The sequence below is a fragment of the Punica granatum genome, chromosome 6 (genome assembly GCF_007655135.1).
Source record: "Punica granatum isolate Tunisia-2019 chromosome 6, ASM765513v2, whole genome shotgun sequence".
NCBI classification, from domain to species: Eukaryota; Viridiplantae; Streptophyta; class Magnoliopsida; order Myrtales; family Lythraceae; genus Punica; species Punica granatum.
This window is the reverse complement of record NC_045132.1, coordinates 17,383,418-17,408,329: the sequence shown is the minus strand read 5'-3', so window position 1 is coordinate 17,408,329 and position 24,912 is coordinate 17,383,418. Positions and strand designations below refer to the sequence as shown.

The 24,912-nt window shown below is 35.2% G+C and overlaps 2 protein-coding genes across 5 annotated transcripts; one reads left to right on the top strand and one right to left on the bottom strand.

Moving 5' to 3' along the window:
- Window positions 1-10,465: 10,465 nt before the first annotated feature.
- LOC116212465 (L10-interacting MYB domain-containing protein-like) lies at window positions 10,466-13,185 on the bottom strand. 3 transcript variants are annotated; one of them, XM_031547093.1, is made up of 5 exons: window positions 12,998-13,185; window positions 12,032-12,372; window positions 11,851-11,944; window positions 11,237-11,733; window positions 10,466-11,048 (listed from the first exon to the last, which is right to left on the bottom strand). In XM_031547093.1, the coding sequence occupies exons 1-5, from the start codon at window positions 13,179-13,181 to the stop codon at window positions 10,527-10,529; spliced, it is 1,638 nt and encodes a 545-aa protein (XP_031402953.1). In that variant the 5' UTR covers window positions 13,182-13,185; the 3' UTR covers window positions 10,466-10,526. The 3 variants fall into 3 exon arrangements, with proteins under 3 accessions (XP_031402953.1, XP_031402955.1, XP_031402954.1); XM_031547095.1 differs by having other exon boundaries at window positions 12,032-12,751; window positions 12,998-13,144; XM_031547094.1 differs by having other exon boundaries at window positions 12,032-12,887; window positions 12,998-13,118.
- A 4,682-nt stretch (window positions 13,186-17,867) lies between these two features.
- On the top strand, window positions 17,868-22,298 carry LOC116211629 (nicotinamide adenine dinucleotide transporter 1, chloroplastic). Of its 2 annotated transcripts, none has more exons than XM_031546090.1 (9): window positions 17,868-18,324; window positions 18,560-18,655; window positions 18,829-18,935; window positions 19,811-19,859; window positions 19,963-20,069; window positions 20,683-20,777; window positions 20,874-20,962; window positions 21,040-21,147; window positions 21,788-22,298. In XM_031546090.1, exons 1-9 carry the CDS (start codon window positions 18,255-18,257, stop codon window positions 21,826-21,828), a joined length of 762 nt encoding a protein of 253 aa, XP_031401950.1. In that variant the 5' UTR covers window positions 17,868-18,254; the 3' UTR covers window positions 21,829-22,298. The 2 variants fall into 2 exon arrangements, with proteins under 2 accessions (XP_031401950.1, XP_031401949.1); XM_031546089.1 differs by having other exon boundaries at window positions 17,870-18,324; window positions 21,040-21,134.
- The last annotated feature ends 2,614 nt before the right edge of the window (window positions 22,299-24,912 follow it).

Genomic DNA, 24,912 nt, shown 5'->3' with positions numbered 1-24,912 from the left:
TATGAAGACTTGGAAAGTCTTGAATTAATTAGTATCAATCAATCGACGATTCCGCCACATGGTATGTGAACTCTCAATTAATCTGTTCATGGAATTTGAGCTCTCTCCCTTCTTCGGTGATTCCGCCACATGGTACGAAGAAATAACAACAAACGAATAAATGAATGAACTTACAAGTACATAGGTAGTGGATCATAAATTTGTATAGTGAGAGAATTTTATTAACTCTTTCTTACCCGTCACTATGAGAAAAACCATTTAAAATTTTCTCATTCAGATGACTATATATTATTGTTTCACCTTTTCATTCTATCAAGTTTACCGTGGCTTCCGGTATGCCTTTACTTATCAGATATGCCTTTATCATAATAAAGACAGCGCAAACTTGAGTCCTCATCAATCAATACATATATATTAGCAGGAGAGTGCAATGAGGATGCACCATTTCAATATCCTTGGCTTGTGGTTGAATGACTTAATTATCAACTACTGGAGCAATCGATAGTGTCCCATATATCGACCCGCTATCTCGCATTTTAGGGCCATTTCTCTCTGATATATCCTTCCTCTCCCTGCTAAAACACATACATTAATAGTCTCGAGGTCCATAACAAACACATCATTACTATTTCTTTTTCGGTTACAATAGGAGGCTCATGACCTAGTACAAGGAAATGAAAAGGAAATCTAAATAAAGGGGCACAGGTAGTCCCACTGATGAGAATCGAACCTGAAACCTCTAGATTACCAGGCGAGGGTGTTAGCCACTGCTCTACATCCCCTTTCTCACGCATCATTACTATTTAATTTCAGCACAAATGCAACATTAATAGTCTCAAGGTCGATCTCAAGGGCAGCGGGATGCAGTTAGAAGCTTTTGGAATAAGTTTGTTAATCGAGTGTGAAGGCTCCGCATTCTCTTCATTTCAGAGATATCCTCAGGAATCAGGAATCAATTGGAATATGCGCAGATTGTCTATCGAGCGATTCAGGAGTATATGAAGGTTGATCTTGCAGGAAAAAAAAATGTGAGCAAACGATGTAGTCATATAAAAATGAGATTGCCTGTTTTTTTTTTCTTTTCTGTATTTAAAAAATATAAAGTTGAACTTTTGCTATACTCGGCCGGCTCGGTCTGCAAATAATATAACGCAGGGATCGAGTCATTCTTGAGAGCAATAAAATTTTGTTCTACATATCTTCGAATGAAAATTGATTGGTAATTGTCAAAAGAAAGGAATTATTGAATTGTTTACATCACCGATGAGATCATATGAGTAGTTATGACATATGGCAAGTGGCAAAAGATGGCCCACAAAGCTATTTGCCCACTTGCATGTGTAGTTGCATGCAAGTCCGATATAAAGGCTACCCTCCCCCATGTAAAAGGAGGCCAGTCGAGAAGACATTCGAAAACGAGAGAAAATGAGAGTGGTCGGATGCTTTATTTTCTGGTAATGGTCGAGTACAAAGGAATGAGCCCGAATGCTCCTCAATTATACGTGCAACAACATTCCGATTTTTTACGTGCATAGACAAAAATAATAGATAAAATTTATGTTTATGGGATTGATATTCTACACAAATTTCATCGCTTTATGTACGAGATTTATTGATTGAAATTCAACGACAAAGATATTGTCAATTACCATAATTATTTTGTCAAGTCAATCACCGTAGAATTCATGAATTAGTAACTACAATAGCAACTTATCACTATTATTATGTGATACTTTATTTTGAGAGATACAGTTGAGTTAAATTATTATATATATATGAAATAGATTAAAATTTATTATGTATAAGTTAGTATCTAAGAATGACCGCGACAGTGGTTCAAGACGAACCTTTAGCATTAATCAATTTATTAAGAATGATGAAAATGGGTAAAAGTAAAATCATGAGAAGTCGAGAAACAATCTCTTGAGTTCTGTACTTGTTAATATCAGATATGGTTATAGAATGTATCTAAATATCTATAATATAAAAGAAAAGTCTGACTTGAGTGAATTACGAAATAATCCTGTATTATTTCTAAAAAGAACTCTTATTATTAACTCTAAGGGACTCCAAGAAAATAAGATATATTAGAGCCTGAATCTTTCTTCACTTTCTCTTCTCCGTCCTTCATCTTACATATATTTGTTATTTTAAATAATTTATTTTAACTTTTATATATTCATCTAAGTTAAACAAGTTGAGAAATGGGTGTAGCGAAATAGTGTACATCTTTGCCTGTCAACCATTAGGTTACTTGTTTAATACTCATTGTGGAACTACATGTACCCCTTTAATTAGCTATTAAATTTTTTTTATTGTCTTGGGCCATGAGCCTCCATTGAGACAAAAAAAAAAGTTAAAAGTTACATTTGAACGAATTTTAATTTATGTATTTTTTTTTTGAAGATACCATATATTCTATTTGATAAACGGATCATTATAGAGAAATTTCAATTTTACAAACGTTAATACGATATGAAGTGATTCTAGCTAGATTTGAATCTCATTGGCGGGACTTCCTCCATTTGTATTTCAACAACTGAAATTTCTTTAGTAGAGCATGATGCATAAGAATCTCGAAATGGCCGAGGATCAATTACTTGATTCGATCTGGGAGAATCTTCTTTTCAGTGAAAAATAATATAAAATGTGATTCAAGCGGTTTGACGTTCGTTTTTCTTAAATAAATTTAAGGTTTTGGGTTCGAGTCTTGTGAATAGAGAAAATCTAAATTGTGAGAGTTTTACGTATTAGTGGGCTGATCTGGCTCGAACTAGATTAGCTGAGGCCCGTTGAACTTCCGGAAACCAAGATACATCCCGAAAAATAATATAAAATATATATTTGGAGCATTTACAATGACCACGACTGACGAGAGCTACAAGGAGATGATTTATAATCATTTAGCATGTATACAAATTGCTGGCGAGGAAACTCAAGCAAATAACTCCTATATAAATATAATCCAGAGGGAGATTAATTGTCAGCAACTCGAACAAAGCTTATGGGCACCAGTACTCGATCGATCATGATCGCTTCACAAAAAATTAGCACCGCCTTTATCGGTCTCTTTTTTCTTGTTAACATTGCGACTGGTAGTCTGGATACGACTGTCGTGTATTCGATTTGTAACCCCGATACATATATTGTCGGTGGCTATTTTTCTAGAAGCCTCGATACTGTCCTTGAGGACGTGGTATACGGAGCTCCAAGTAACGGTTACGATTATTATGCTGAAAAGCAGGGGATGGAGAGCGCATATGCACATGGAGCTTGCAACGGGGCCTTGTCATCTTCAGAGTGTGAGAAATGCTTGGACACTATATCGCGTAAATTATTTGATCTTTGTAGATATAGGTATGGTGCACAGGTTCAGCTCAAAGACTGTCGACTAAGGTACGAAAATTATTCATTCAGGGAATAGTACCTTAAAAAAGAAACTAATTATAGGCTGTGAAACTCCGTAGTTTTTGCGCTTTCTGTCTATCTTTATTGTAAGGACTCCTTCAAGTACGAAGGGCATACAATGATCGTACTCCGCTATCATCATATATATCCTCCTCATGTTGTTAGGTCATCTAATTATTTACGGATATTATTCCGATAGCGTATCAGCTCTAAGTTAATGATGTAAACCGTTATTATAATAAAGAGAAAGCGCAAACTTGAGTCCTCATCTATCTATATCTTTATCTATAAGGAAGCAGGATAAAGATGGATCTGGTCAGATGGCCTAACAATACTCCATTTATGAATGAAATTTTCTCGATTTTTTTAGTTAAAAAAAAGAGCAAATTTTTAACTTTTCAAAAATATGTAGATATAGATTTGTGGGACCATTTATCATTTTCTCGATGTTTTTAGTTTTCTTTGAAAAAAATATGTTTGATTTTTTTGTTTTAAAATTTTTAAAACATATAAATATAGAATTGTGAGACCGGTTATTATTTTCTCAATCTTTTGAGTTTTTTAGAAAACGAATTTGATTTTTTCTTGAGTTTTGAGCCTAGGATCGGACAATAAATATAGATTATGGGATCGGTCAATTATTTTCTCAAGTTTTGAGCCTTTTTTAGAAAAAACAATTTTTTTTATTTTTTAAACATATAGGTATAGATTGATAGAATCGATCATTATTTTTCTCAGATTTTGAATTTTTTAAATTATAAATACTAGAAAAAGGGGTACTTTCGATTTTTCAAACACATTCGATCAATAAGGTGGTAATTACAAAATTGAACTTTTACTCAAATAATAGTCAAAGATGCAAGATGTAAGATTTTATGAAAAGATCTAGATAAAACAAATTACGTAAGATCATATTTGCTTTTCAAAGAATAAATTGGATCAAATTTTCTTAGATATGATATGTTATATTTTCTTAAAAATATTGCTACCAATACCACTATAGCTCTTCAATTTTTCACACGCACTTGAGTTTATATTAGTACGTCTAAAAGTTAGACTTTCAAAGGTGAGTTCTTCAACTTTTTGTTTTTTCTCCTACATAAACTTTTATAGAATTTTTAGGATTCTCTAATTTTGTGTATGTGGTTAACTATTAATATAAGACACAATATAATACCATATATTAATTTTAATTTATAATCATGAAAATATTGGATTTTTCAAAACATATATCGAGTTAGCTTCTACTATGTTATTTTTTCTTATCCTATTCGTGAAATTAAATTACCACTAGTATTATATGGCTAATAATATATTGTTATTGATTGCAAATTACTATTTTCAACAACAATGCGTATTTTATATAATAAAATTAGTGGAAAAAATATCATGTTTAATCCCATGCAACATATGGGCTCCACGATTAGTATAATATAAAGCAGAGATGTAGTGGGTCCGCCCATATGTCCTTAGAACTCCTGGATTGTTGAATGAAATTTTCTCAAATTTTTTAGTTTTCTTATTCTTTTATATTAATCTTTTAACAAAAATGATGTTTTTAAAATTTTAAAAGATATGGTAGGATAAAATCCAATTTTCTCCATTTTGAGTTTTAAAATTTTTATGATAATTTTTAATAAAAACTAGTTTTAAATCTTAAAAAGATATTTTTTTAAAAAAATTAGAGTAAAACATAATGTTTTCTAACTTTCAGATAAGATATTATTGATTACACAATGTTTAATTTAATAAATTGTGAATATTTGAATTTCATGAATAAAAGGAATATTTTCTATAAGATATCAACATAACAAAGTATTTTTTTGGATTTGGAAGGTCTTATTATCTATATAACATTCGATAATCTTGCACTTTTTGTTTAAGATAAAAATTTAATATACCTAATCACATAAATATTAGTATTAAAATAAATATGTATTAACATATGTTTTATATATAATATAAATGTATTTATATATACTAGTGAAATAGTACGTGTATTACTAAGTCATAACATATATTGAAACAAAACTATTATATCTTATTTATAAGGCAACGTTGCAATTGGTCCAATAAATCTAATATATTGTCACTGAACAATGAATTCACTTCAAGACGTCCCTCAATACAGAAATCAGCAAAGGTATAGCCCGATTTCGGTTAAGATTCAAATTCAAGCTCATCCTCATAGACATCGGAAATGCGTTTCCAAGATCTAGCTCAAAAGTTGGCTCACCAGTTGAATGTCATTCTCTCGTCTTTGCAGATTTCCAGGTAAAATATGACCACTGTGAAAACAATACCTCACGTAACAAAAATATGGCATGTAAAATAGCCACAAGTGGGATGTCTTAATTGAAAACCAACTCTTAGAGAAGGGATTTTTCTTGCTATCATTGGCGTGCACCGGTAAATGTACAAACCTATTAAGATCTTTTGTTGTTCAGTTACCAAAACAAAAAAAAAAAAAACAAAACAAAACAAAAGAGGGGAAGAAGAAAACAAGAATTGGCCACTATCCTTGAGGTTTGCTTGCACCTCACATCATTTTTTATCAGATTGATCCAATCAAAACCAGCATAGGCTTTATCTATATACTCAAGTTTGTCCTGCCTACTGCCTCATCAATTTCATTTGGTTTTGGAGTCTTAAATCCTGGCGATGTTCCTGCTTTAGACTGAAAATAGGCATGATATCAACAGGTAGCTCAGCAGGAATGACAAGCCATTAGAGGCACTTTCTAGACGAGGAAGAAAATCTACGTCGAAGTTACCAGCCTCAAACCATTCTATAAAATTGGAAAAAAAAACTATAATATCAATAATTAAAATGCCCCAAAATTTTATCCTGAGGTTCCTTAGAATATAGGATCGAGTTTTTTAAGGGAGTCAGTTGAAGTCTCTTGCATCCTGCACTGCCACAAACACCAATTTAATCAACTTGGATCCCATTTAAAGATCAGGACAGCAGCATGGACTTTGCTTATTGTTTCACGCCTGGCACATCACTTCCTTTCCGCTGTAATCGATGGATGGATCCAAATCACTTGACATATATGGATGGCAAAATGGTAAATGCATGATCAATCATAAAAATGTATTTACAGTGAAACGGAGTAAGACAGGAAGTTTCTTATTAGAAAACACAAAAGCAGACAATGTATTTACGGTGAAACGGAGCATGTGCTTTCACAAACGTGCAGTAGGAAAATATGGAAGCACCAGATATTATAGAGGACCAAATATAAGATCTGAACATCAGATAGTAATCCTAATAATTCCTCCAACTACCAACTTTTGTTTCTATGGATATTCGCATACAGAAGTTCTTGTCGAGAAAAAAAAAAAAAGCATTCCAGTAAGGTCAGCTCGATGAACTGCAGAGAAAGAATTCCAATATACATTATTAGTTCTGCGACATGTTTCAAATGGGTAGACTGGCAGAGGCGAAATGCAAGAATGATACTTCAGAGTAAGGTTGATCTTCTCTATGCTGAGCTACCTTACTGGGATGAAAAATTAATGCTATTGGACTGCCCTTTCTGTCAAGAAGGATGATCTCACAGCAGAGATAGCCAGGCTGACCAAAGAGAAGGCATAGATGTTAGGTAGTGACAATAGTTTGGGAGGAAAGTAAGCAGTACTCCTTTTCATTTTATTAGTCTTGCAAAAGGGGGCACAACACCCAAATTTGAACAAAACCACTCCAAGTATCAGATCACTCATAATAGGTGTTCAGTAATTTCCCATATATAAGAAAACTTCAAGGGTGCACCTCAGTGGAAGAGAAAAGGCATTTCGCATTTTTAGTGATTAATGGAGACAGCGGATTGATAGAATGGGAATTGATAGCATCATTTTAAGTCAATCGCAAAGCAGAAAGAAGGTTGCAATGGAATTATGAAGTGGTTTCTTATGTAGAACAAAATATAGAATGGTCTAGTTCCATCTCCATAAGATTCCAAGAAAGAGTGGTAGAATTATGGATTCATAGGTATGTTGCTCATGCACGAGCAAAATGAATGCAGATTTGACATAGTTAGGTACTTGCAACTCAAGGCATCTAAAGATTTCACAATGATTTTGCCTTTTGAAAGCTGCTCGATTCGTCATCAAAAGCATCCTGCAAGACTCTTTTTTTGTTTTTAATATAACAAGCATCATAGTGGATAAGTGCAACAAAAGGCCATTTAATGTTTCTAGTTTGCAACAACTAAGCGAAAAAAACTATACCATGGAAGAGAAAGCAACAAAGGGTAGAGTTCTTCAAAATAACATGTAGCTACTGTAAGGAGAAATTAGATTTAAAATAAGAAGAAGCGCTTAGTAGTTACCGAAGGAAAGTGAGAGTTCGCATCATTAAGTCTCACCTTTTTCTTTCCCTGTATATTACTGCTCGAGAATCCCCAGATTTGAAACGAGTAAACGGTCGCCAACAAGGATTCCCATGGAAGCAGTAGAACCGACATCTTGATTTTGTTAAAATGCATTAGCCGCATTAAAGATGAAAATTTTAAAAGGAAATAAATACTCAGCATATGATCTAATTAAACACCTAATAAATCATTCTCTATCTAATTAAACACCTACTAAATCAGTCTCTTTGAGAATGTAATTAGACAATTAGTTAACTCTAAGCAACCACTAACCTACAGCTGATCTGGTAGCAGAGGTACATTTTGGTTTCCTGATTACATCACTGGAAGGGTTTGCTTGACATAATCAGCCTATGCATCCCCATGACCTGAACAATCCATCAAATAAGGAATATCGCCAACAGATACTCTTTGATGCTTCAACTTTAAAGAGTAAAAGGAGAAATAATTGATAAAAGCAACTTTTTTCAATAGGCACAAAGTACGAAATAACTAATAAGTTCCTATAAAGGTCTATGTTTTATGCAAGCACAACATTGTCACTGTAGAGTTTACATCATACATAGAGAATAAATTATAATTATTGCACTGCAACCACGAATGCAAACATTCTACTGAAAGGCCCTATGCAAATTTCAGTACAGAAGCCAAAATATACATTCCAGAAGAGTCGTTTTAAAGCAGAGTTCAACCATATTCAGAGCCTCTTCTTCGGGAAAGACAGCATCAGGACGGAGAAAAGCTAGAATGTGGCCTTATAAGTACAGATATTTTAGCATGGTCTGATTTCGTTTCGAAAAGCAAATCACTCATCCAAACCGATAGTTGTATAAATACATATATACACATACATATAAAGGGGCACAAAACTTTGAAAGTAGAGCAATGGCTAATCAGGTAAACATCGGACGGGCAGAAGGGGACACCAGTGCTAATCAATGGATGGATGCAACAGCATATACTTTCAGCGCAGTTGATTGGAGGCGAACACTAACCTTTTTGGCGTAAAATCAAATGGTCTTAACTACAAATCCTTCCTCCGAAGATGGAAAGCATCCGCTGTTTATAACATCATATCAGAACAAGAACGAAGGATCTGCAAATATACCAAAGAAGAAGAACGTTGTTGCATTTGTTCTCGGAAGAAGACCTCTCAGAGAATGATATTATCAACCGCATTCAGGAATAATAATTTAAACAAAGAGAGGCGAAGAACGAACAGGTGACTAAAGCAACCATAGGGTAGAAAATATACAGATAATTTGAAAGTCAGACAGCAAAGGATTGAAAGGGAAGATGTCAAGAGCTCTCGTAATGTAATTAGAGAAGTTTTATAGATAAATTTGGGCCAAGCAGCAGTTTCCCAATATCGGCACCCACCCCTTGAACATATAAAGGGAACTATCAACTTCTGAAACAACGATCACTTTTCTTAGTCCGTGCACATAGTATAGGCGAAGGTTGTTACTCGTCCAAGTTTGTTTGATTCTGACTCTGTTCAAGCCGGATGTTGCTAATAGGCCCGTTTCTGATCATATTCCTATATTTAAACCCCTTGGAACAATGATGTTCCACAGTTATCAAATACCATTTGGCCTCGAAGAACTTGACTCCTGTGGTTCCAGTGGTGCCACTGGAGCCATTTGAGGGTCGGGAATAATGCCTGATCTACATTCACGCAGAAGGAAAGTTATTTCAGTGCCAAAAAGACAAGGGCGTGACAATGAGAGAACGCGGAATACAAATTAGTTTCATTTGTAAAATGCTTTCTTTCCCATAAAATTGATAGCATGAAACCATGGAAGCATAACGATTATGTGATGGTATCTTGTCACAGAATGCGTGGGGGTACAATCTAGTCTGAATTTTATTGGTAAAATTCAGTTAACATCAGTTGTATATATATTTGATATAATATTTTTGTATTGATTAAATTACGATTTAAATCAATAACTATATTTTTTTCAGTAGGAATAACTAATAATTATATATTTTTATTTACTTTATTGTTCGAAATAATCATAAATACGATAATTAATACAATTAATAAAAAAAAATCACGATTTGTATTATATAGATTTATATATAAGCAGGAGAGTGCAATGCGGATGCGCCATTTCAATATCCTCACCTTGAGGTTGAATAACTTATCAACTACTAGGGCAATTAATAAACCGTGTCCCATGTATCGACCCGCTGTCTCGCATTTTGAGGCCATTTCTGATATCTCCTTCCTCTCCCCGCTAACACATACATAGTGTAGTACCAATACCGGTGAACGGGAGGATGTGATGATTTAGTTATTCAATACGGCTATGCAATAATAGCTGCTCGGTTGATATAGAACAAGCACATCATGCACTATTATACTCGGCGCAAATGCAACATTAATAACAGGTTGGCGGTCGACCTCAAGTGCATCGGGGGTGCAGTTAGAAGATTTCTGATTGCATTTGTTAATCGAGTTTAAAGGCTCGGCAACCTCATTTCTCTTCATTTTCAGAGAGATCTCAGGAATCAATTTGTATGTGCGCATATAGTTTGTCGAGCGATTGAACAGTATTGCATTATTATATAAAGGTTGGTCTTGCAGAAATAAATGAAAGCAAACGATGTAGTCATATAAAAATGGACTATATATATATATATATATATATATATATTTTATGAAAATTCGTCTTGTTTGCTCAGATCAAGCGGTATGTCAATATATTGGTCTGCAAAAGAGTAGTGAAATGTGCATCTACAAGTCAGGGCGAAGCTTTCGTATTAACCACTTCTTTCGCAGTTTAACACCCAAAGCCATGAATGTCTTAGCCTTATTATCATCCTCAAGGAAGTCACATGCATCCAGTATGAGCTCATCGTCCATATCCGGCAGTGCCTGGACAGCCTCAACTACAGCCTCGACTGGGATTGAGTTTTGGCCCTCGTCCTCTTTCCTTACATCCAACAAAGGTGTAACCGAGATCGGCGTTCCGTTGAACCGTTTCTCTTGCCTTTCTTGATCGTCCTGGTCCAATGAATGCTTCCTCGAGCTCGTTTTCAGTGGTACTTCCGAGCTGTCCCTCTGTTCTTCTCCCGGATTTGATGGAGAAGATGATGGACACTCCTTTGATGCCTGCTGATCTTCAGCTCGTGGTTCATCTACACTTCTGGCCAAAAGGAGTTCCCGATCATCAGCGCTCAGGTCACGGCATATCATGCACAGGTCCTTGTAGTAAGGGACTGGCCGGGTCATGAACTGCCGTGCATCTGTATGTGCCTGCACAGCCATTATAAGCTTACTGCTCAGAACTTAATTTGTCGAGATGCCAAACTGGAATGGACTCCTTCTCAGCAAATTACAAGCATGAAAACCCGAAAAAGGATTGGTTTTAAATAAATAGTTGTGTTCCAATCAGCAACCACAGTCCATCCATGCTGCACGCAAGTGAAGCCTTATGAGTTTACCTTGATATAGTCCTGCCAAACATAATCGTCGGCAATCACCATCTGCCGAGAATCATCCCACGAGAAACCGTCCAGTTCTAGCAGATTCCTTATCACATTATACTGCCGCCTGAGGGTCTTGTATCGGTTTTTCAGGACATCCACCTCATAGCCAAACCCGAACTTAGCATTGAACGAGTCAATCATCTCACTCCATGCCTGTTTTACAAAAATGCCATCTACCTGGTTGCATCTCCGCATTTGATCCATCATGAGGTCAATAAAGTAGCGGTCCATCGGAGGCTCCCAGTAGGTCCGGGTACGGCTGCTTGTACTGGTTCTCACATTCAATGGAGCTCCAGAGACTCCATCAGGAAGAGAAATACTGAAGTCCTCATCAATAGCGATATCATTTAGCGAGTCCATGCTTCCATCTGTGATGCCATCAGGGTTGATAGGTGCGACTATTTCAGCATCTAACGAATGTGATGACATCTCTGACTCTGACTCCACATTAGCTGTTTCAATCATGAAACTGAAGCATCAGCAGTGTGTTTTAGTGAGATAATCTCCTTTGCCTGATGCCTACTGAAGTTATTCGACATAAAAAGAAACAAAAGGGAGCGAAAACTAACCTTTCTGTTTACATGATGAATTTCCATAAATCAGACATAAATCTCTGTAATATGGAATGCTCTTGATTCTGTACGAGCGGGCATCAGGATGTGCCTGAAACGAGATATGTCAACAATATGAAGATTAGAGCAAAGGAAAACAATGACAATGCTATCATCACTGGGACCGATTCATGAAAACCTTGATGTACTCATCCCAGACGTTATTCTCAGCGGTCACCATCTGTCGGGTCTCGTCCCAGTAGAAACCAGTCTGGTCCAGGAGATTCCTGATACCCCTGTAGAGGTTCCTTAGAGACTTGTGGCGGTTCTTAAGGACATCCTTCTCATAGTTGGATTTGAATTTCGCGTTGAACAGCATTAACATGTGCTTCCAGGCTCGCTTGCTGAACAAGTTGTCATCAATTCGGTTCCCTCTGCTGACCTGCTCCAGCATAAGATTGATGAAGTACCGGTCCATCTCAGGTGTCCAAACAGTCCTCAGGCGATCATTGGCAGTCCGAGCCTCGAGGCCCATACTTACTATGGACAAATAACAGAAATACTGTCAGTTGCAAAGATCACCCATTTGAGCTTGCTTTTCCTTACATGCTGCTAGTACTGGAATGCTTGCAAGCATAACCACCCCAACCAAACTCGGGATGTAGACAATCCGGACAAACGGTAGCAACAGCGTACTCGTCCATTAAAATGGAAGAAGTAATCTTCCCAATAATTTAATGAGATTTTGTTCCTTTCATCCCATAATATATCAAAAGTTCCTTCCTGGCTTTAGTTCACCTCTCATCAACTGAAACCCTGTTTGGTAAAATCTTCCTGAATGTCTCGTCTTTCCCATTAACAAAGTGGACATATTGGATTTCCAAGCTCAAAGTGTTGCGGAATCCCATTGCTCTCTGCTCTATTCAAGAGAAGCATCCGGTTCAATTCATTGGATAAGCTTTCCACGCACTCATCACTTTAACCCAAATCAGTGATTTCAAGAAATGACCCATCACCCAAAATCAGTTCTTCAACGTAGAAACAACACGACCGCTCTTGATCAGACACGACATGAAACACAAGGATGATTTGAAGAATTGCTTTGGGTATATGGAAGATTGAGCTATGAGGAGTGAGACAGTAGCAGGGAATAGTTTCCACTCACCTTCTTCTCTAGAGTCGCTCGGGATAGATTGTGCCGCCGGGGAACGGGTAGATAAGGTTTTCCGGGGTAAGGTGGACGCTACCTTCGATTTGGGGGCGGAGCCAAACACAAACCTCGGACGAGTCAAGACCCTAACCCTTGACGGGGTTATTGCTGTCTCGGTCTTGGACATTGTTATTCTCATTTTCTTTTATTCTTCTCCGGGAGAATTCACTGTGTGTTTGATTTTAGAGTTAAATAAAATTTAATTTTGATTTTAATTGAGTTGTAATAATTGTGTTGTTGAATTATGAAAAAAGTGTGAAATAGTAATGAATAGTTGAGAGAAAGTAATTATTGTATTGTTGAATTGTGAAAAAGGTAATGGATAGTTGAAAATTTTTAGTATTAAAAATTGAATTGAATGGTTAAAAGTTAAAGAAAAGGGGAAAAGTAATAATTGTAATGTTGATTTTTGTTGTGTAGTGAGTAGAGTTAAAGTTATAGTTAAAATTTAAAAACTTGATTGTAAAACCAAATAATCTGATTATGGGTTCGTTTGTTTTCTAAATATTTCTTCTCCACTCCCTTTTCTTTTTTTCCTTCCTTCCCACAATCATTCCTTTTCTCTTTTTCTCCAATTTTTTTTTCCCTTTTTTTTCAAACTATTTTTATAATTAATCTTTTAATAATAATTTTTTTTCTCTTTTCACATATATATATATATATCAATTTTTATTAATAATATTTTTTATCTATTTTCACATCTATATATACATACGTATATTCCCACATCAATATATTTTTCAACACTCGCAATCATTATACAAAATCAAATTAAGTTATATTACTCGAAAACCAAAAGCAAGATAAAATTTTGATTAAGTTTATAAGCAAATGAGCCAATATCAATAAAAAAAATGTTGAACTGATAGAATGGTAAGTTTTCTGAACCTACGATTTTCTTATTAACTACTCGCATAACTTGCGTACTGTGCGGGCGTCAATTTTACTGAAATATTATCAACTCAAAAAGAACTTTCGATAACTAGTGAGAGAAGAAATGGGAAAGCAATATGAATAAGAACTTTTGAGAATCTAAAAGAATTAGTAGGAGAAAAGTCCGAAGAAGAAAAGAGCCAAATATTATTTAATGGTAGAAATAATAAATTTAATCTGTAGCTTATGTGGCAATTTTCCTTGCTCGAAAAAGTTTGCGTAACAGCTCATCTTGTATGAACGGAAAATTCTAATAAGAGTAATCCGAATTTCATAATATAGAATATGTAGATATAGATATTCAATGTCAAAATCCACTTGCCCAGTAAGAATGGTAATTTGGTTTAAGAAGATTTGGAAAATCTAGTGTATTTGGTTTTAGAATTAAGTATAATTAAGTTTTGATTTTAATTGGATTGTAATGATTGTGTTGTTAAATTATGAGAAAAAATCTGAAAACGTAATAAATAGTTGAGAGAAAATAATGATTGTGTTATTGAATTTTGGAAAAAAATAATGAATAGTTGAGAGAAAGTAATGATTGTATTGTTGAATTGAAGATAAATGGAGTTAAGTAAAGTATAGTTGAAGCTAAAGTTAAAATTGATTTGTGAAACCAAATAAGGCTATCAATCTGAAATGTGAGAAGGATACCTGATTCTTTCTTTAAAAAAAATCATTGGCCAGTATAATGACACTTGTTTCAACACTTATATTTAAAATAAGAGATTTTACATTTTATTTTCACAAAAAAAATTCATAAAGAGAGGTCTAAGATAACTAGGATCAAGTCACGTTTTGGGTTTATATAGCAACTTCTCAATTAATCTTCCTCGATCAACAATCTTCGACATATTTAAATTCCGACATATGTTTATATCAAAAAAAGAAAAAATGTATAACAACCTCTCAGTTAATATTTTTGTGAAAATTGAAATCTCTCCCTTATCCTTTCTTAGGAGATATCCTTCACATATGACATGAGGAAATATCAATATAAATGTACAACGAGTAAATGAGCTTATCAACACATAGGCAATAGGTTAAGAATTTTATTAGTTCTTTCTTATCACGTTACCATTAGTGTTATCAAAACCGGATCGGATATCGAACCAATCGAAGCATGGGTTCACAGGTTTATGGGTTCAACAGAGAATTCGATGAGTCGGACCACACGTTTAATTAATTAATAAATAAATAATAATATTACCAATGTAAATAATTATAATTTGATAAATATGCAATAATTACAATATTCCTAAGAAAAACAATTAAAATATGGTAATGAATAGACATTTAGGAAGGTGACTAAGATAAATTATAAAGGAATGGTAAAAAGTGCACAATAAAAAGTTAATAGCTTATCAGATAAGTTGGTGAAGTAATAACTTGGAGGTCTAAGGTTTAATCCCTTCTCCAATCATAACTATTTTGACAACTTTTAAAAATAAAAAGAATCCATAGAGCTAGCCGGTTCACATGAATTTCCTTGAAAAATCGGCCGGTTCTTTGGGTTCATTCGTGCACTTTGGGTCCACAAGTTGAATCGGATTGGTCAAAGCACCAGTTACCAATCGAACTGGCTGGTACCAGTGGTCAGCATTGCGAAGGACCGTTGAAGATTTTCTCCTTTCAATGACTATATATAATTATTTCATCCGTTAGCTTTATCCCATTTACCGTGGTCTCTAGTATATGTCTTTATTTATCTAATATGAAGGGTTGATGTTGCTATGAAATTTTCTTGTTATCCACTCATGTCTTGAAATTTGTATATTGATTTTTTTTAAATCATGATTCCTTTACCTTTTTAGTTTCTAATTAAAAGATCCATAAGGTTGGAAGACCTTATTTTATATTTATACTTATTAAGAAGATCCTTGGGGAGTAATCTCAATATGGATTCATAAATAATACTTATTATTATTATTTCATATTGTACTTTTCATAGGTTTGCAAAGCAAACAATAATTCATATGTTTGTAATGCTCTATATAATTCATTTTCAATTTTGATAAAGAGACTTACAACCGAGAAAATAACAGATTTGAATTCATAGGGTAGTCATTTATCTAATCTTTAGAATTCGAAAATTTATTTTTATTATAAAAATAAGATTTTGATTATTTTATATTTTTGTCAATAAATTACTTTTTGTGATTATAAGGGAATGTCATGGACATGTACAATGAAATATATATATATATATATATAGCTATAAGGGAACATGAGTAGTCCCACTGGATATTGAACTTGAAACTTCTTAATTACCATGCGAGACAATGTGTCATAGCGCTACACTCTCTTAAATAATAAATTACCTTTTGTATTAGCCTTGCATTAGCATTTTTTTCGGTTACAACGAAGGCTCGTGGATATAGCATTTTTTATGAAAAGTTTTGAAGGCTAAAATCTATTACATATATAAAAGTCAAGAACTCATTATTGTATTTCTCCATATTTCCAAATTTCTATTTTACCCTTCCATGTATATAGACATTTTTCTTAATTCATATTTTGTCGATTCAATGTACGTGGACATCTTCCTAGATTGCATTCACTATTATATTCACTCATTCAATGTATGAAGACATTTTTTATTTTAATATAACTTGACCCTTCATATTACTGTTTGTTGAAAGAAGAAATAGTGCATTATAGACATTCAACAATATATACCTAATTCATTAAAGTATTTCGTACTTACTAGTATAAATTGTGCCTCCTAAATTTAAAAAGACACGTTGCATATATATATATATATGCCTCTCTATCACTATTTCTTAATAATAAAAATCATTTTAATTATATCTACTATAAAATAAATAAAATCACAACATAAAAGGTGCTAGAGAATCTGATATGTTCATATTTTTATTTATACTCTTTTCACCATGCGATTCTTTTAGCCATCTGCTTATCCGCTCTCTGCTTCACATTTACTTTCCAAAAAATACTCTTCAAACTTTCAAAAGCATACATCTAAATCCATCGTTCTATCTCCCTAATGTATTCCTCTAAAATATAACGGGCACGTACTTTTTTGCGCATGTTAAGCATTCACACTAATCGCTTCATTCTAAATATATATTTTCATCAATAAATCCCCTTTTCATGTATAATAATAAAATAAAAATTATAATAATTTATAATTTATAACATCTACAAAAGTATAAATCTTTTAGAGTGTTTCTTGATTTTTACTTTCTAAAAATACCATTTCAACTTTGAACATCTATATCCCTCTATATTTCCATTTAATTATAATTTTTTAAGATATAACCGCACGTATATTTTCATGTAAATTATATCTTGCACACTAATCATTAGTTTTTAAATGCATTTTTCATTAGTAATATAATGTACGTGTGTATATATATATATATTACCAATTATAAAAGTATGAAAATCCTTTTCGTTATTATATTGTTTTTAGTTTAATAATACCTATTGGTACTTAGAGATCCTTTTTAAATTAAGCTTGTCGATTCTAATTTTATGAGATAAAGAAATATATTGTCTTTACATTTTTTATTCTATTATCACTTTCCTATAATTATCTTTTATCCATAAAATACCATCCGATTTTATATTCCCATCAAATTTTCCCTTCCTGATGCACCACTTTTGGCAGCCGTCAATTAATTTTTGAGTGTTCAACTTTTTTTTTAATATAAAAAAGAAAAACAAAAAAGCAGAGCGTTTATTTTCCGCATCTGCGATTCTCGAGAAGGTGGGTCCCATTTGCGGCGAATCGTATGGTCTGAAGCGATTGGTCCCATGATGACAGGGAGCTCAGACTCCACCAATGCCTAGAAAAATATAATAATTAATTGAATTAAAAAGACCCAAAAATAATTAATCAAATAAATGGAAAAAGATAAATAAAATTAAAGATAGGGAAAGAAATTGAATTTGAGGAGAGAGAGAGAGAGAGACTGGAGGAAGGAAGGAGACGACGAACACCCCTTCTTCGTCTTCTCCTCCTCCTCTTCTTCGCCATTGCCAATCCCACTCGATCTCATCGAAGCTTCCCCGCGGACTCAGTCTCCGTCTCTCCGCGTCTCGCCGAGTCGAAGCAGTAGCTCGCCGCCCAGCCTTACCTTTCGTCCGGTTCTGCGGTCACCGACTCTCCCCGGCCGCCGGCGACTCCCTCCGCTCCCTCCTTCTCTGGCCATGCGACTCTGGTCCTCGGTAATCTCCGCCTCGAGAGACGACTCCGTCGGCTCCGCTTCGAGATCCTCGCGCTCCCGCGCTTGCGCCGACCAAGGATTTTGCCATGTCCACAGACGCTCACGCCCCTAGCTCCCGGGGCCTCCTCTGCCACGCCGGAGCCGGCGCCGCTGCCGGTCCGTTCCGTTCCGTTCCTCGCTTCCGGTTCTCATTTGCTTTCGCTCCCCTCATATAGGAGGGAGAGGAAAGGGTTAGGATTGATCATTAGGACTGTGGTTGACGAGGTCAATTACGATTGCCCGAGTCTAAAACATGTGCCTGAGCTCCAACATCGTGCCCGTCTCTGCTTGGTTGGCTTTGCGGTGAAATTTCGTGATTGATCAGTTGACTGAATAGTGAAATTTGGTGCAGGTGTTATTGCTGCTACGTTCGTGTGTCCTTTAGATGTTATTAAGACTCGATTTCAAGTCCATGGGCTGCCAAGCCTCGGTAGAGACAGTATCAAAGGTTTGCTTTTCTGCTTGGCCTATGCTTTTTCCCCACCTGTTATTGGAATGATTGGTTGCTGAACATGTTGTTTCCTTTTACAACCGAGCAGCTGAAATCAGGCTTTAGTAGTTGTTATCACCATACTTGTAACAGAAAGCTTATACAGTTTTCCTGTCTTTTGTATGGTTTAGGGAGTCTTATAGTTGGTAGTCTGGAGCAAATATTTCAAAGGGAAGGCATCCGGGGAATGTACCGTGGGCTCGCTCCCACTGTGCTGGCTTTACTCCCCAACTGGGCGGTGAGTCATTCACTTACTCATTACCTCTTTATTATGCATTTGGTTTAAATCACGAGCCTTGTGCTATTGCTAGCCTCGGTTTGACTGCGTTGAAACCTCTACATCCCAACCACCTGCATGTCATGTGTTCCCTCTAGGCAAAGTGACTTTCCAAATTCAATATGCTATCAGCATCACCGTCCTTAGGCAATGAAAGAAAACCTGCCGGTGCTGGGTATCTGCTATTGCATCTCCAGGCCAGTGGCAAATAATTGGGATCCTAACAGTGAAATAACTAATGACAACTTTGGAGATAAAGCTTCATTACTGGCAATATTTATCGGTTCTGAGATCCTTGAGAACAAAGAGACCCAACCTAAACTGTGGCATTATCCTGGTCGCTTTTTCTGATAATATACAAATTACAATCCCCCATGGTTTTCTGATTGCAGTTTTCTCCTAGCATAGCTACCCATGTTGGGTTCGAAGCAGGATACTGGGAGTTGTATAGTTCATACAGCGATTACATTGAGCACGTACTGTTAATTCTAGTATGAACGAATGGTCTATACGGGAAACTAGTATTATTGGCTGATATCTGGGGCTAGAGGAGGATAATTTGCTGAGAGGGTCGTGACCAAAACATCCAAGCAAACTGATGATGAACTGTTTGCAATATAGCTCATTCCTTTGCAATTATACTTGTGAATATGCATGCCTTGCCAATTGAGGTTCAATTCTGCTTAAGATGTACATTGCATCTTGTTATTGAAATTCTAGTGATCCATTCATGAACCACCAGCCCCACTACATGTTTCCCTGCTTCATGTAGAGGATTATATTTCTTTATTGATTTATTCTTCAATGACTTTAAGTGACATTATTCTGTTCCACAGGTGTACTTCACAATATATGAGCAGCTGAAAAGTCTGCTTGGTGCGGATGGTTAGTTTGAGATCATCTTATGTTGGTGATTGAACAGAGAAGTAAACCCAATTATTTTTAAATAGTGAGGTTTAATTTAAACCTTATGCTGTTGCACCTGCAGAGACAAATCATCTGTCAGTAGGTGCAAATATGATTGCTGCTTCTGGTGCTGGTGCTGCTACAACAATTGGCACAAATCCCCTCTGGGTTGTTAAAACAAGACTTCAAGTGAGTCTGTTAAGTCATATTTATATACACACACATAAATACAATTTATGTTTCTGCCTAGTATACACCGGGTCATGGGATGGGAAAAAAAAGCCGTAGGATGCCATCCATAGCAGTCTGTTCTTTTCTGTTGTAATTACCGTCCACAGTTTCCTCCAGCTTTCCTTTATCATTGCATAAAATAATCTCCTCTGGTACATGTCTTTTTGAACATTTTCAAAAGCGTTGTTAGAGATGGTTTTGAGTTCAGACTTCATCTAGTTACATGTTGCACAATGATGCTGGCATGATTTAGATATCAGTATAAGGATAAATATAGAGTATGTTTCCCTTTTCCTTTCTATATCCAGTACATTTGTTTGGTTCTTTGATGGTATTTTTTGTTTCCTCAACATTATTTTGACCTCACTTCTAAATTTTTTCAACACTTAGTGACCAATTTTGTATCAGATCTTGATGAGACAGAAAAAGGTTTGAATGGAAGAAATATGAACAAAATATGCTTTGCTTTGTAATTATCAGTTGAAATGGTTATGTTGGATAATTTTAATCTTAGCTGAACCATAGGGATCTTGGACCTGAAAGTAGTTACATTTTGTTTTCCTCTTTTTAGACTCAAGAGATGCTTCCCGGGATTGTGCCATATAGGAGCACATTGTCTGCTTTGAGGAGAATAGCGCACGAGGAGGGTATCCGTGGATTGTACAGGTTCGATATCTCATGTCAAAACTCCTGGGTTTATCTTTGTACTATGCTTATGTTCCTGAAAAGAAACTAATATAATTTACTGTGATGTTTTGTCAGTGGTCTTGTTCCTGCCCTGGCTGGTGTCAGTCACGTTGCCATACAGTTTCCTACGTACGAGAAAATTAAACTTTACTTGGCCGATCAAGGTTAGTTCTAGTCCAACTTCCTGTCATCTATGGATGCATTAAATTCTAGTGCTGATACACATTTTCTTTTCAAACAGAAAACACTACCATGGATAAACTTGGTGCAAGAGATGTTGCTGTCGCATCCTCAGTCTCTAAAATATTTGCATCTACTTTGACATACCCACACGAGGTATATTATCAAAGCAATGCATCTCTTTTTCCTTTCCATCGTTTCCTCAATTGTTGTTCTTTTACTTATGCTTTTTGAAATGTGTGTCGTAGTTCATAAGTTATATAGGTTGTTCAGGCTAGGAAGAGTGTTTGTGGCATTTGTCACGATCTTGCATGTATTGTTTGCACTCATGGATTTTGTTGATTGCATATGACTATTTCTGACTCTCCCTTTCTAGTCCTGCATAATCTGAAACTCCACCAATATGATCATGCAACCTAAGGCTCCTGTTATACATGTATACCAATACCGTCAATCTCATTGCTCGTGCATGGATAAAGCCCCTCAAATTGATAAACACCAAAAAGATGTTGCAAATGTAAACATGTTCCTAAATACAATCCACTGATCTGTTGTAGTTGCACTGCTACTTTAGCACTATATGGAATCTTGCAACCATCGCTTGCTGCTTGAACAAAGCTTTTGGAAGATGAAATGCGGATATATTAGCCTTTTCATTCCAAATTAAAGGCCAATCTTCGTATTTTCGCTTTGTTTCCATGTTAAAGCGCTATACAATTAAACAAAGGGGGGAAAAAGGTGGAGAGGAGATAGAAAGGAGATAAAAGTGAGTGCTGCAGCTTATTTGATGTAATCGTATTGCCTTGCAGGTGGTGCGGTCAAGGCTCCAAGAACAAGGCAACCACTCTGAGAAGCGATACTCTGGCGTGCTTGACTGCATCAAGAAAGTATTCCAACAGGAGGGTGTCCCGGGCTTTTACCGCGGGTGTGCCACCAACCTAGTCCGAACCACTCCTGCAGCTGTCATAACGTTCACCAGTTTTGAGATGATCCATCGGTTCCTTCTCACATTGTTACCTCCTGATCAACAACCTCACACATTGTGAGGCTGGGGAAGGCACCCGAAGCAAAGTTCGGGATTACACAGATAAAAGGATTGGTTCTGTATTCATACTGCTAGCCTTTTTAGGAACATTCATGGGAATTACCACTGCCTGCCTTAATGATCCCAATCAAAGAATCTGTAGCTACGGAGATAGAAGTTCGATGATGATGACGAGATCGTTCGGAAACGTGTTTTCAAGGACTGTCTTCTAAATTTGTCAATTGCTGAACTCTGGTTAGTTGGTTTTAAGATAATGACATGATTTGGGCATTGAATTGGGGGGTTTTCTTTACCACAAAGACGAAATCATTCTTTTGGGGAGACAGGAGAATGTGAGGCACATGGACTGTTGATTTTGACTTTCAAGAGATGTTTCCTCAAAAGAATGATTCATTTGGTGATGTGTTAAAGTTAAAAAATGAGTCCCCACCCGAGCCATCATTTTAATCAAGAAGATTTGTTAAGCAGCACTAAACAAGTAGTTCTCAACTTTGGTTCTTGCTTTATTCAAGTCTTCTACTTCTATTTGTCAAATCAGATCCCTCGAGTCAAAAAGAGGACCTCGATTTAGTCCCTTTTTATCTTATGTTTGGTAGGCCGGATATAGAGTGGGATGGGATTTTAGGAATCCCAAATCCATATTTGGAGACAACGGGATAAGGATTGGGTTGAGGATTTACTAGGATATAATTGTTAAGAGGTTAATACCAGTTAGGGGGTGGGTTAAGGGTGAATTCGGGGGCGACCTCGCTAGGTGCAGTGGTGGTCGGGGTTAGGGCTCCCATCGCTCTCCATGAATAATCGCAATCATTGATTTTTCCTTTTTTTTTTTAAAAAAGAATTTTTTTAAAAAAATTTAAGACATTTTCTATTTTAAAATAAGTATTTATGAATGTATTTGTCTTTTCCTAGATATATATATATATATATATATCATAATCTTTGGTACACCTCAAACGCTTGATTAGTCCATTTTATATCCTTAGGATTTCAAATCCCACATCTTCTCATGTCTATCTCCATCTCTAACTTGACGATCAAACGTAGCCTAATTGGTTTTTAGTGCCAATGGAGGAATGTAATCATGACAGCCAAACACTATAGTGTCGATCGTGGCTTCTTTGCCTTCATTCATTACCAGATAGGGACCCCTCGACCAAGACCATGGATTCTCGATACAAGGTTAGGGACACCTTCAATTGAAACCGAAGGTTGCCACATCAGTGCATGGGTTATTCTTCTTTTGCTGAACAGTGCGTGGGTTATTCGACATAGTTCTTTCATGTCAATCAAGGGCTCAGAACCTCCCCTTGTTCCGACAACTAAGGGAATTTGTCACGAAGGACAAAGTTATTATCATTATTATTACCCTCATGGGCTTCATTGGACAAAATTACACTGGAGGGGCTTATTTTGGAAAGTGCACGAAGTTGAGGGACCATGATGCATTATTTCTACTTGTCTGTCCCACCAAAAGTTGCAGATTTGAAGTGGCAAGTACGCGCGGTGTTGGTGCCAGACTAGGAAGCCATAAGAACAGGAAAATCAGATAATGCCACATGGGGAATTATACTGTGCAATCAATTTATTCATCGCATCATATCGTTAAGTAAATTGCTAAAAGTGTGTAAAAATTAAGTATTTAAAAAAAAAAACTAAGTAAAGTAGTTTCAAATTTGTTTACTCTTATTTCATATTTTGAATATTTTGCTCCGAAATATGTGTAATTTGCTTTGAAATTTGTACAACTTATTTTTCTTTATTAGTAATTTACTCTGATTGTATAGTGCAATCAAAAGTTTCGATGCACCATAGACGTTCCAATGGTACAGTCAAATACTTTATTAAGGCTCCGTTTTTTTTCAATGTTTGATTTTAAAATTTTAACTCTAACTTTAACTCTACTCACTACACAACAAAAATTAACTCTTCAAAGTAAAAAAGGTGAGTTCCATACATAAACTCACATACAACTCCATTATACTCAATTCAATTTTTAATATTAAATTTTCCTAACTATTCTTTATTTTTTCACACTTTTTCTCATAATTCAACACCACAATCATTACAACCCAATTAAAATCAAAATCAACAAATTAAAATCAAAATTCAACTCCCAAACCAAATACAGCATAAAAGTTCAAGTAGACTTTCCTCAAAATTTATGTAGTTTACTAACTCTCTTCAAATTCCTTTCTTTACTTCAATTACGAGTAATTTATCCCAACTGATTTCTCATATATATTACGTATAATTTACTTGAAATACATTTAATTTACTTAATATTGTTCTATTTTACTATCACTTTAAATAATTTACTTTGCATGTATGGTAACATTACTTTAAAATGATTTCACCTTAAAATCTTCACCGTAATCACATCTTTTTTTTTCTGCACAAGTATACTTTGGAATTTTTTACATGATTTTATTTTCAAAAGCCAAATTATATAAGATGGATATTATATTATTACTTACGTATTATAAATTCCAGCTTATCTAACTAATTATCAGAACAAATTTATGTAAGTCAAAATCTATAATATACCATGTATTGTAAGTTCATTAACTGAAGGGATAAAATGAAATATAACTTTCAATAATTTGAAATATATGTATATACATAGATTTTGCTAGAGATATACCTATAATATAGATATATTGTTTTCCAATATGATCCTTTCTGTATATAAAATTAATATTAATAAGCTTACATATATCAAGAGACAACCTTTCTGTATTTAGCTTACAATATGATCCTTTCTGTATTTAGAGTTTCTCTTGATCAATTTCACTTATATAATTTCAAGAGCCTTCAATATATACTGATACAAACGAAGTAGGGCTTCTAGTAATTGATCAAATGCATGTTTGAAGCAATGAAACAGAA

Coding starts and splice junctions, on each gene's coding strand:
- LOC116212465 (XM_031547093.1), bottom strand. CDS start 13,181: ATGAGAATAACAATGTCCAAGACCGAGACAGCAATAACCCCGTCAAGG. Junction 11,734..11,850: donor TTCATCATGTAAACAGAAAG/GTTAGTTTTCGC, acceptor TGATTGAAACAG/CTAATGTGGAGTCAGAGTCA. Junction 11,049..11,236: donor TTTGGCAGGACTATATCAAG/GTAAACTCATAA, acceptor ATGGCTGTGCAG/GCACATACAGATGCACGGCA.
- LOC116211629 (XM_031546089.1), top strand. CDS start 18,255: ATGTCCACAGACGCTCACGCCCCTAGCTCCCGGGGCCTCCTCTGCCAC. Junction 20,963..21,039: donor ACTTTACTTGGCCGATCAAG/GTTAGTTCTAGT, acceptor CTTTTCAAACAG/AAAACACTACCATGGATAAA. Junction 21,135..21,787: donor CTTTGACATACCCACACGAG/GTATATTATCAA, acceptor ATTGCCTTGCAG/GTGGTGCGGTCAAGGCTCCA.